At 40.0% G+C, this 12594-nt stretch overlaps 1 protein-coding gene across 26 annotated transcripts in view; it reads left to right on the top strand.

The window, feature by feature from the left end:
* Positions 1 to 12594, top strand: part of MAST4 (microtubule associated serine/threonine kinase family member 4) — a 575831-nt gene that overhangs the window by 274841 nt on the left and 288396 nt on the right. For 12 of the 26 annotated variants that reach the window (XM_063811160.1, XM_016953223.4, XM_054684301.2 and 9 more), the window contains one exon: positions 2527 to 2601. The exons of the other annotated variants lie outside the window; for them this stretch is intronic. In XM_063811160.1, the coding sequence (XP_063667230.1) occupies positions 2527 to 2601 (75 nt within the window). The remainder of the gene's footprint in view (positions 1 to 2526; positions 2602 to 12594) is intronic. 26 annotated transcript variants of the gene reach the window in all.

Below are 12594 nucleotides of genomic sequence, written 5' to 3'. Positions count from 1 at the left end.
CTATAGTGAAGAAGCAGGCATGTTCAGCTTCTAAGGAATTAAATTCTTCTCAAAGGTTCCCCTCTTGGTTCTAGCTATGTGCACCTTTCCACAAAGTCTGAGTATCACCAAACTAACATATATATATGTGTGTATATGTGTATATATATGTATATACACATATGTGTATATACGTATACGTATATACATATATGTGTATATACGTATATGTATATATATATGCAAATAACCATCACAAACTTTTTTTTTTTTTTTTAGCAATAGGATACCAAGTGACTAGTTCATTGAAAATTAAGGTTAGTTTAAGGTATCAGTCACATGGAGAAAAACTTGTAGTGAGCTGTTTACAGTTCCTTTATTTTCACTCCATATGCAATTTATTAAATGACTTTAATCCTCCAGGCTCTTCCTTGTTTCTATGAAGATGTATTACTGGAATTTCTGTGTAAATACATTGATTATTTCATAGCCCTATTTGTTCATTACAAGCAGACTATTGTTACAGATTTATTGTACTTGAAAATAAATTACATAAAATGGACACCAGGTTTCAAAAACCTAACCCTTAAAGGATGTGCTTGCCCTCTTTAAATTAGTCTCCCACCTACTGGGAGTTTAAGATTCAGATCCTGGGTTTAATATCAACATCTGCCCCCTGCCGAGTTCATGGTACAATTAGCTAATTAAAAAATAAAATAACATTTTCACCTTGGAGTCAGAAGAAGAGCAATAAACCACAGGCCCAGGATTTAGTTAATTTGCACATTGACTGTAACTGTGTATTTAATGCTGAGATTAATTTTTTTCCCGATGAGTAGGAGCTTGGCACTGTGCTTTAGAACTCTTAAATCAGTTGTAATCATTCCATAGGGAAGGTTAGTAAGGGCGGTTCTTCACATAGATTAATAAGGATAATTATTTATTTACGTTTGATAACTTCTTTTAGGGGGAAAAAAGGTTTAAAATCACCTTCTGATAAACCATTATGTTGAAAGGAGCACTTTCACATCAAACTAAATAAATAATCCATGATGCTTTTTTTCAAACACTGTATTTCTCATGTGAAAACTCTTGATTCTATGGAAATGGGAAGACATGCTCAGGTTTTTGCTTGGTTTTGTTTTGCTCAGTGGTCAGTGGGTCAACGGATAGATTCTCTGTTCTTAAAGCTTTGGTACATTTTCTAGGTCAGCCGAGTTTCAAGACTATTTCCTTGCATTTTTTTCCCAGAGAAGGTAGAGAAAGAATGCATGTTGGCAGGGCGGTTACTAGGAAAAACATAATCCTGACTGGCAATCTGCTACTTATAACATTTCCTTTTTGAAAGGTAAGCATTATACTGTGAACGCCGAAGCAGTGATTATGGGCAACTCAAGTGGGTGTGATTGATACACGTCTTAAAAGTATAGAGCTGTTATTCCTAGATGAAGAAGAAAAAGAATACTTAAGTATTGTAATATAGAAATTGCATTTTTATCTAAGGAGGTCTTTCCACCCTCCTCTGTTAAGAGAGCTGAGCAAACGCTAGCCCTCATCTGAGGGTCATTTCGCTGCTGGTGTTGACTCTCACTTGCATGGGGCCTTTAAAGCCAGGGATTTTGTGAGACCATCTCTCGGTTGCTTTCATCTCCCTTTCCCTGGAGTTAATGCTCACAGTGGGTAGTACTTGCTTCTTAAGTTTGTTCACTGTTGTCCAGCTCTGAGAGGTGGAGAAGTAAAACTCTATACCATTAATGAGGCCCCATTCCAAACTTCCCTTTTAAAATATAGTACCTTGGGTGGTGTGTTTGTGTGTTAGGCATGGAATGAATAATAGGAAGGTGTTATGCCTTTCCGTGTGACCCATATGTCCAATATGTATATGAGGGCATTAACAGGATCGGTCTTAGGAGAGACCACTCTTTTACATAGGTTTAAATTACAGACTTAATGCTAAATCTCTGTTTCAGCCAATAAAATACAATGTGCATTTAGGGGCAGAGTTTTTGGTGGCTGTCAGACACTACGAATTCTGCCAGGATGATGGACACAGGAGCTTCTGAGGCAGGCGACTTGTCATGGTTTGGAGGAAGATTGTGATTTCCACATCATTTTGTTCATATCTAAATGGGTGGGATGTCTAACCCTAAGAAGACTCCGCAGTGCTTTCTGTTATTTCAGGAAGATGGACTTCATATTCAGAGAAATCATGTTCCAGTTTCCCTTAGTATTTTTGAAATACAGACAATTATCAAATAATAGGAAAATGCAGATTTGATGGGAAATATCTTAATACTGGGTTGTGTTTGTGACTTTATTACACACTTGCACATACAAGTTTGTTTATAATAAAATAACTTGCACATCACATGTGCTTTTGTGGGGGAGAACGTGTCTTGTGTTTTTGTTATTGATGTTTAGCTAAAACAAAATACAGTGCCGTTAAACACTGTCCCTCTCCCTTTTCTGACCATTTCTCCATCATCCCACACCCCACCTTCTCCCTTCCCACCTCTCGTTCACTCCCCATCTTCCATTCACTGTCAGGAAGGGCAGCCTCCGAAGAGCCATTTCAACTCAGCCCGACATCGCCAGAGACTAGTGGACCCAGCTGCTTCAAAAGTGAGTGTGTCCTGTTGCCCTGGGCAACGGGTGTGCATGGCGGCGTGGTCCCGCTGCGGTAAACAGGGTGTGGGGTTTTATTTATGCTGGTATATTCCAGGGCTTTAGAATATGGATATTGAGAGGAGTCAAAGTCTTCTCTATTAAATCAAGACCATACACATCAGTGGTGTTCTGGTAAGTGTTTAACAACCAGTCCTGAAAAATGAAACAAATCCCTGATGGTAGCATTTGCTGGTTTCCCTGGTGTAGATACTCCCACCCTGGCCAGTTTCCGGTACCAGTGTGACATCCCCGAACTCAGAGCTGGGAAGAGAGGCCCAGTGGAACACTATTATATAGTTGTATTATGTAGTTTTTCCACCGTATAAATACAATTGATGTAAACCCTCTTAAAATGTGGCAAACTACATATGAAGTGTATCAGTTTTAAGTATGTATTACCCTTGTTTTCAATATAATATATTTACTTTAAATTTAGATATTTTTAATTCACAGTAATGGCTATTTTTAACAACTGGCTTGGAAAACTGAAAATTTACCAAGCTGGGATGGGTTGGCTTCAGGGCAGCATTTATACATGTTATGTACATGTTGAGAATAGTCTTAAGCCAATTGGTCATGCCCAACTCTTTTTAATAGATAGCAGTAGCCACAGAAAAGTGGTTGAAGTTTTGTGTGAGGATTTGCTCATCCCACGCAGCTCAACTAAGTCTCAGGCCAGTTCTGTGTAACAGACTTTAATTGAACAGTTATTAGCAGACAGGCACGAAGCATTCATGAAGCCTGTCCTGTAAACTCAATGAAGTTCCAGCTTTCTGGCGTTTTTACGTGCTCCAGTCAAATTTTTCCGGACGACAGTTCCACTCCAGGTCGACGTGTCAACTTTTGAGAGGCAGGATTCTCTCACCTTTTGAGTGGACACCAGGGAATGGGAATCCTCTGACCCAGTTGCTGGACATAAGGCCATTTAGCAACTGATAATCAGATGTCCTGAGGGTAAAAGTTGTAGACATCCCTAGATTCTCATGCTCTGTTCTTATAAGGGTGGAAAATTTTGCCAATTCACTTATCTTAAATACCACTAGTTTCACTGACGAAAGCCTGTTTTTAAACATCTGCCATGTGAGCAGCAAGCCACTGATACTGATTTCACCAATGAAAATCCATTTGAGTATGCCAATTAGCAAAATCTCTGGTGTTGACTAAGACACAGATACCTCTGATATAATGCTAGTTTACCACCCTTGGGAAGTAAATTCTGATTAGAACCACTGACTGTGTATAGGATATAAATTTGTTTGTTTGTTTGTTTGTTTGTTTTGAGTCAAAGTCTCACTCTGTCACCCAGGCTGGAGTGCAGTGGCGTGATCTCGGCTCACTGCAACCTCCACCTCCTGGGTTCAAGTGATTCTCCTGTCTCAGCCTCCCAAGTAGCTGGGACTACAGGTGCCTGCCACCATGCCTGGCTAATTTTTGTATTTTTAGTAGAGATGGGGTTTCACCATGTTGGCCAGGCTGGTCTCAAACTCCTGACCTCAGGGGATCCACCTGCCTCGGCCTCCCAAAGTACTGGGATTACAGGCGTGAGCCACCACACCTGGCCAGGATATAATTTTAATCCATAAATATATTACATTTTCTATGCTGAAGTGTTTGAAACTAGACTACAGATGTCATAGCTCTTTGCCACATTTATTAAGTGTCTAGGGCATCCCTTCCCGCCGAGCCGCAGGCAACTCACTTTAGCTCAGTAGCATCGAGATGAAGTCCCGGGAGTTCTATTGGTACATGAAGGAAAAAATAGACTAGCTTCGAATAAGTCATATGGTTTCATCATGTAACATGTGAATTTTGCTAATGTAGAGCACAACTCAGAGTACGGCGGGGCCTTCTTGGACCCTGCCTAGGAGTTTTCACTAATGAGGCACTAAAATACTGGGTGCATTAAGTACATCCACTGTTATACACAGCGTGCACCTCATGATCAGTGGTGTTTTAAGGACTCAGCTCAGCATGTGCTTTTGTTCCCCCTCTTTCTTTTGTCCTGTATTCATTTCATTCTGTCTTGGCATTTGCAGAAATACTGTGCCTCACCATGCAGTGTGTTCTATAGTACACTATAAATTAGCTAACTTTCTTCTACTGGTGGTGAGAGTCTTTTTGCTGTTCCATTTTGTTTTGAGCAAGAATCATGGCTTCTTTTTCTAGACAGACTTTAAGAGGAACTCATTAAACTGCCACAGAGAAGATGTCTGTTGCCTTAATGTGCCGTGTGAATTGGTTCAGCTACATTACCAAATAGGTTTAAAAGGTCACATTCTTTCCTCCTCAAAACACTGCGGTAGTAGAAATTTGAGGAGGGCCTAAAAATGTTTTCTAACCTTAGGAAGCCATAGGAGAAGCCACGGTTTGCTGTGTGGATACATTACTTGGACAGTAAATGGCAAATGGAAATGTGCATGTATGTAGCTAGTGACCTTTCTTTATAAGCACACTTTGCTTAGATTCTGCACTATGTCATTTTCAACTCAATAACCTGAGTCGTAGTGAAGAATTCTTACAAATTACAGGTTCCTATATTCTGGGGGTCAGTAACAAATTACGGTAAACCAGCTGCCAAATCTTTTGAGAACACTGATTTTATTGTGAGTCTACGTTGAAGAAGTGTGTTCCGATAGAAATGTTTAGCTTTACAATGGCAATATGATATGGTGCAAATAATAGACTGGACTGGATTGTATGTTAGGCTTTGTCATTAACCAGCTCTGCGGACTTGGGTGATCATTTAACACTGAGCCCCATTGCTCTAGATTTTCTCATCTATGAGGAGAGTATAAGAAATGTTCTGTTAATCAAATTATGGAATTGTTGCATTTTTCCACTAAGGCTCCTTAGAACTAGATATATCACCATGTAGTCTGAGATTTTCGACTGCTATTTCTCAATCCTAAAAATCTCTCTACACATGTCATTCCTTATTCCTTGCAAAGTATTATTATTAGGCAGTCTTCTCTCAGTATCTTCAGAGGAAGTTAATTTTTAAAAGAGAAATTACTTTAAAGCTATAGGGAAAATATGGGCCAGAAATAAGGGGCTCATTTTCAGCTCAAGGAGTTGGCTTTTTTTTAGCCTGATTTTTTTCTTTGTCTTAGAAAGCCTTTTGTACTTTGAGTATAGAAAAACAAGCTTTTAAATCTGTTTTATTTGAATAAGAGTAAAGGGTTAGGGGGAAAACAAAGATAAGTATTGTGCCTGTGATTGGCTAAGCTTGTCTGCTGGGAATTTCTAAAGTGCCTTTCACTTTGAGAATATGCTCACCTGTACTGTCCCTCAGTATGAGCTCTGTAATACAGCAAATGAACAAAGAATGAAGCAAAATGGGCAATAGGAATAGTAGTTCAAAGACCATGGAGCAGTTATTTGTAGAGCTGGTAAAGGCCTCTGTTAAATAAAAATCTATTTGATATGGGAGCATCAGGGACATGATCTGGTGGACAGAAGGGAACACGAGAGTGTACAGAGGATTAGTTTTCAAATCTGGCATTTCAGCACAAAAGAATAATGATGATTTATTCTAGATGAGCTGTCATTTTACATTGGAAGCTTTGCTGATCCAGAATAAACAGGTTCATAAAGATGGTATGAGATTTTGAGTATGTGAGAGCAAATAGTGGTAGGCATAGCATCTGATCAATTTCAAAACCCGAAAGTGTTGTAACAGTCTACCCTTCTTTAAAAAACAAACCAAACTACCCAAATTCACAGATAATCCAACTTTATATAAACCTGCATATAATTCTAAAATACATTGTTTCGGTCTGCTGTAGGGCTTGAAAATCTTTTATCCTAATTCTCAGCAATTTCTTTACCTTTCTCTAATGATAACAAGGTTTCTAAAACCTGGGCTTTCCTGCTGGGAAAATCAGCCCAGAGCTATCTCAGAGCAGATGGTCTTCTTTTCTCACTACTATAAACCTTTTAGGATTGATCCTTTTTTTCATTTTTACCTATCTGAAGAATAAGTGTCTTTGACACCTTAGAAACCCACTGTTCACAGGGGACAAGAAGCTGCCTTGGCCAGAGTTCATAGTTGCATAGATGATATAATATAAAGGTAATGGAAAATCAAGGAATTGTGTTTCTGTCTGTAGCATCAAAAAAATAGGTTGATTTTTAAGCACTAAGGGGATAGGCTTTAAAATGTCTACATTTTTGAGCCTTATTATGCACTGAGTTTCTGGATGGTAATTAACACCTTCCTAGTCTTAGGAATTTCAAGTGTTAAAGAATAATTTCTTCTTTTTCAGAGGGTGCAATACTAGTTACTATATTTAAGGACATAGAAAGATGAGGAAGGGATTGGAAGACTGGTTGCCATAATTATTCTGGGAGTATTTTAGTCACATAAAATGTTGTACTATGTAAACTTTATAAAAGCCTTCAGGGATGATAAATTTCTAATAGAAAATTCTGAGGCGGCTTATAGTTTTTTTGTGTTTTTACATCAGTCATCCATAAATTATCTTTGGTCCTAACTAAAATGAGCATGGATCTCATTTCTGAAACTTATTAACTATGACTTTGAGTCAATTACTTAATCACCCTGAGAAAACCACAGCTTCCTCATCTGAAAAATAGGGAAAAAAATCATCTCAATCTCATCAGGTTATTTTGAAGATTAAATGAGATAATGCATAAAAAATTTTTACCACATGGTCAGGCACTTAATGAGTACCAAATTATAACAATCTTTTAAGTTATGATTACTGTTACCATAGTTATTTGGTAATCATTATTTTTTCCCCTCATTTGTAAATAAGCGGTTAGTACCACATGATTGTTGAGGTAAAATATCTGCATTATTAAAAGTCTATACAGTTCTATGTATTTTTTTTATTAAAAAATAATTTTAGAGACAGAGTCTCACTTTGTCACTCAGGCTGGAGTGCGGTAGCACAGTCTTAGCTCAGTGTGGTCTCTTAAGTCTTGGGTTCAGGTGATCCTCATGCCTCAGACTCCCAGGTAGCTAGGACTACAGGTGCATACTGTCACACCCAGCTCACGTTTTTATTTTTATTTTGGTAAAGGCAGGGTCTTGCTATGTTGCCCAGAAATGCTCTCAAACTCTGGGGTCAAGCAATCCTCCTGCCTTGGCCACCCAAAGTGCTGGGATTACAGGTGTGAGCCACTGTGCCTGGCCCCAGTTCTACTATACTTTTAAAAAAAATGCTTATCGTACACTCAGCAGTGTGTTAGCCATGGAGGAATATAAATTGCAGTGTTTAATTCTTACCCCCAGAGTGTCGTTTAACTGGCAAAAATAAGTAAATGAAGCAGAGACAATAATGAATTGCCTGGTAAACACTATCAATGCAATGTTGATTTTTGAGTGGAGGGAGATCTGAGTGGCAGCCAGAGAAGGTGTCCTTGAAGTGGTGGTTTTCCATGTGGGCCTAGAAGGTGAGGTGGGACTTTTTAAACAATATGAGCTTAGGCCTGTCCATTATGTGAATGCATGCAGTAGTCATCGGTCGGGCCAGGAGATAGGGGATGTGACACAGGCCAAGATGAGGTGGAAGGTATGCTCTTGTCATGGCCCTCTGTGGTGGGAGACACTGCAGCTCCGAGGTCATGTGCCCTATTTTCAAATTGTGTGTACCAGCTATGAAGCCAAGGGAAAATCTTGTATCAGTACAATGGGGGAAGTCACACCATGTCCCTCATTAGGAGTGTTATAATTAGACGATCTGTTGAAGCCACTCCGTAGAGTGATCAGGCTGTTTTGGTGTAAGTACAGCCAGTACTTAGTTAAATGAGACATAGTCTGCGCTATGACCCAGCGGCCTCAATCCTAAAGAGGGCATGTTTGTATGAGGCGTGTACCCAGGTGCCTTTTGGAGCATTGTCATGACAGAAAGTCAGAGGTTTTGTGGGCATTGACAGTTGTGGGTGGTTGGGTAAATGGGGGAGTGTCATAGAGTACCATTTAGCCATTGGAAGCAAGAGCCCGAAGGAACACACAGCAATGCGGATAGAGCTTAAAAGATATCACTGTGTGGAACCAAGCTTAAAAAATCAATTCTGCAGTATCATACTTTTAATGTCAATCAATTAAAAGTACACACCACATAATGTACATTTTATAGGAGCATGTGCAAATAGCCGAATATCCATCAGATATAGAGAAAGATTGCTTGCAGGCAGGAGGGGAGGGCCTAGGACTGGAAAGTAGCCATGCAGGTAAGTAAATGGATGGGTGATTGAGGAGGAGGAGTCAGCCTACTCTCTCCTCTACACTTGGATCTCCACAAGAATAAATTGGTAAGCAAAGAAATATGATATAAGGGAGGCTTAAATGCTTGAGTGAGAAGTGGATGCAGCCACCTGTAAGGTAAGTACTGCTATGGGGAGCAATGGGATAGCTAATACTGACACAGTATTCCCATGGGCCCAGCCTGCTTCTAGCTGCTTTACACACATGTGAACCACTTTCATCTGTACAGCAACCTGAGGATTTTGGGTACTGTTAGCACCATGTTGCAGATGAGGAAACTGAAGCAGGGTGAAGTTCAGTAACTTGCACAGGGTCGCACAGCTGGTAAAAGTGAAGCCAGGATTCAAGCCCGATTACTCTGGCTTTAAGCCCCTGTTCTTAACCACTAAGCCTTGCTGACTCCTGATGGACGTAACTAAAGTGGAGACGAGAGGTAGAAATGCCTTCCACAGATGGTACCACCGGCACGGGCCTGGCATTCGCAACTGCTTCCTCTTTGTGGAGGCTGACCATTTTCTTTCAGTGTGTGCACATGTATATAAAACTTCTTATTGAAATATAATACGGACTCGTTAGTGTACAGCTTGATGAATTTCCACAAACCGAACAAGATCAAGCAACACAGAACAAGATGGACAGCCCTGAAAAACTAAGGAAAACAAAAACCTCTGTCATTTGTACTAGGTACTAAATTATGATGCTGGAAAACAACATCATGAAAAACATAAGCCTTTAAAAGCAAAACCAATAGAAATGTAAAACTTTCTGAAATTGCTAGAGGTATCAGGCGTTCCTAAGGCATAGAAAAAGCCCTCTACCTTTTCATTGATTTTTTTACTACAGTCAGTTGCTTCTGTTATGACTGGCCGGGAGGCATGGATGACTCATGAAGGAAAGCGGAAAAATCTCTCAATGAATTTAAAGGCAGCCTCCTGTTATCAAAGGATAAAGCAGTTTGAGCTGCAAGCATTAGTTAGACATAAATAAATAGATAAATACCTATCATGATTGGATCATAAGGAAGACCTTGCAGTGGCCAGATAAATGAATTTTCTTCTCTCCTGGTCATTGTTTAACTCTGTGGGACAACTGTCTTAGATGTTCAATGTCAATTCCTGTGGGCCACGTTTGCCAGTTTGCAGGACAAAGCTATGACAACGTGTATCACACTAAAAGGATAATGTTTTCCCATATTTCAAATGGTCAATTCTATGTCCAGAAAAAGTATCATGTTGTGTTTGGGGGCTACTCTTAACACATCTTCTACCTACCTGGCAAATTTGTACACAACAATTCAGAACCTTTGGGCAGTGAGGTTAAATAACTCACACAAGATCCCAGAGCTAGTAAAAGGTGAAGCCAGGATTCAGACCAGTTAATCTCTGTACTTTGCCATCATAGCCTAGTCCTTGCCACCAACATCTAGGAAGGGCTTGGCCTCTTTCCTGGGGCATGGACTGTGCTGGGCAATGCAAGATTTCTCAGGGTTCAAGAGGAAGGCAACCACTATAACTTCTTTTTTTCTCTTTTAGCCTCAAGTAATCGTGATGTTCTTTTTACCTAAATGTCGGAGAACTCTTTTGGCCTAGATACCACTCTTCTGGCCCCTGGCTCCTATGGACCTAGGTAAAGCTGCAAAGCTGATGGAAGAGTGTTCATTCTCCTTATGGTTCCTAGCCCAGTTTACAAGAATTTTTTGTCTCCGTTGGCTTTAAGAAGAACTGCAGACCCCTAACAATTCTATTGAAAAATGGGCAAAGGAAACAAATGAACAGTTCACAGAAAAGCAAATATGAATAAATGGCTCATATGCATAGGAAATGATTCTCAACTACCCTTATAAGAAAAGTACAATGGGCTGGGCGCGGTGGCTCACGCCTGTAATCCCAGCACTTTGGGAGGCCAAGGCTGGTGGATCACGAGGTCAGGAGATGGCGACCATCCTGGCCAACATGGTGAAACCCTGTCTCTACTAAAAATACAAAAAATTAGCTGGGCGTGGTGGCGGGTGCCTGTAGTTCCAGCTACTCCGGAGGCTGAGGCAGGAGAATGGCGTGGACCCGGGAGGCGGAGCTTGCAGTGAGCCGAGATTGCGCTACTGCACTCCAGCCTGGGTGACAGAGCAAGACTCCGCCTCAAAAAAAAGTACAAATTAAAAATCGTACTGATATATATATATTTTATGTGTTTAAAATACACACACACACACACACACACACACATATATACAAATTACCTATTGGGTTGGCAAAAATCTAAACCTGGGAGTATTTCTGGTTTCTAAAACTGGAAATCTAAAACTAAAAGTATTTTGCAGCTATGCTTTCTGGGAAAATAGCTTGCTTTCTTTGTTTTGTTTTGTTTTTTGAGACAAAGTCTCACTCTCTCACCAAGCCTAGAGTGCAATGGTGCCATCACTCACGGCTCACTGTAGCCTCGACCTCCCCAGGCTCAGGTGATCCTCCCACGTCAGCCTTCTGAGTAGCTAGGACAACAGGCACACATCACCACGCCCAGATAATTTTTGTATTTTTTGTAGAGATGGGATTTCGCGATGATGCCCAGGCTGGTCTCAAACTCCTGGGTTGAATCAATCCACCAGCCTTGGCCTCCCAAAGTTCTGGGATTACAGGCATGAGACACTGGTCTGGGAAATAGCTTTCTTACTTATAATTCTGGTGGGAGTGTAGGTTAGAATAACTTCTGCAGATGGCAAATTGTCAATGTTAATCAAAATACATGTACCTTTTGACCCACCAGTTCTTCTTTGGGGAGTAAAGCCATCAGATAGACCAGTGTACATGCTGAATGAGTCCTGGAAAAGATTATTTATCATAGCATCCTTTTTAATAGCAAAAGATTGGAAACAACCCAAACATCTTTTAGTAGTTAAGTGGATAAACAAATTATGTTTCATTCGTGCTATGGAATACCATACAGCTATGTAAAAGACTGAGGGCTTTGCACTGATATAAAAGGATCTCCTGATCAGAGGGAAAAGTCAAAGGGCCAAATAGTAGGCTTAATATGTTTCATTTGCTGTAAAAGTAGGAGGGGAATAAGAGTATGTACTCATTGGCTTATGTAGTCAGATATTACATATTTGCTCATATTTTGCTCATAAATTCTGGACAAGTTCATTCAAAACTTAGAACAGTGGTTCTCTCTGGGAGAGAAATATGGGAACTGGGTGAATTGGGGACTAGGATGGAAAGGAGTTTTTTAAAAACTAAGTGCTTCTCTATACTTTATAGACTGTGGTAATATATTAACCATTCCAAAAAAAGTGGGTTTTTTTAAACATAAAGAAATCCAGAGCTCTTGACCCAGAGTTTCTTCCTTTCATTCTGAGCCAGCTGCTAAACCTCTGTGCTCACTTCTAACTTCTACTGGATTCCTCCTGAATTGCCTAGCTTCCCCTTAACAATGGACGTTTGAGGACATTCACCATCCTCTAAAGTTTATTGCAACAAAAGGACGAGAAGGAGAAGTAGAAGACTACAGAGCTTATCTCATTTGTTTTCAGCCTAACATCTCTCTACTCAGACCCATACAAGTAATTCTAAGGAGAGTGGATTCCACTTATTTTCCATGATGCTTTGTATAAGGTATGATAGAAACACAGTATTAAAGCACTCAAAAATACCAAAGGTAGAAAATATCTTTGAAACTCGGTTCCACTAATGTAATATATACTGACATTCACTTTGTGGCCA

This window comes from Pan troglodytes, chromosome 4 (assembly GCF_028858775.2).
Source record: "Pan troglodytes isolate AG18354 chromosome 4, NHGRI_mPanTro3-v2.0_pri, whole genome shotgun sequence".
In the NCBI taxonomy this organism is placed as follows: domain Eukaryota; kingdom Metazoa; phylum Chordata; class Mammalia; order Primates; family Hominidae; genus Pan; species Pan troglodytes.
The sequence above is the reverse complement of the archived record's forward strand: the minus strand, read 5'-3'. Positions and strand labels throughout refer to the sequence as shown.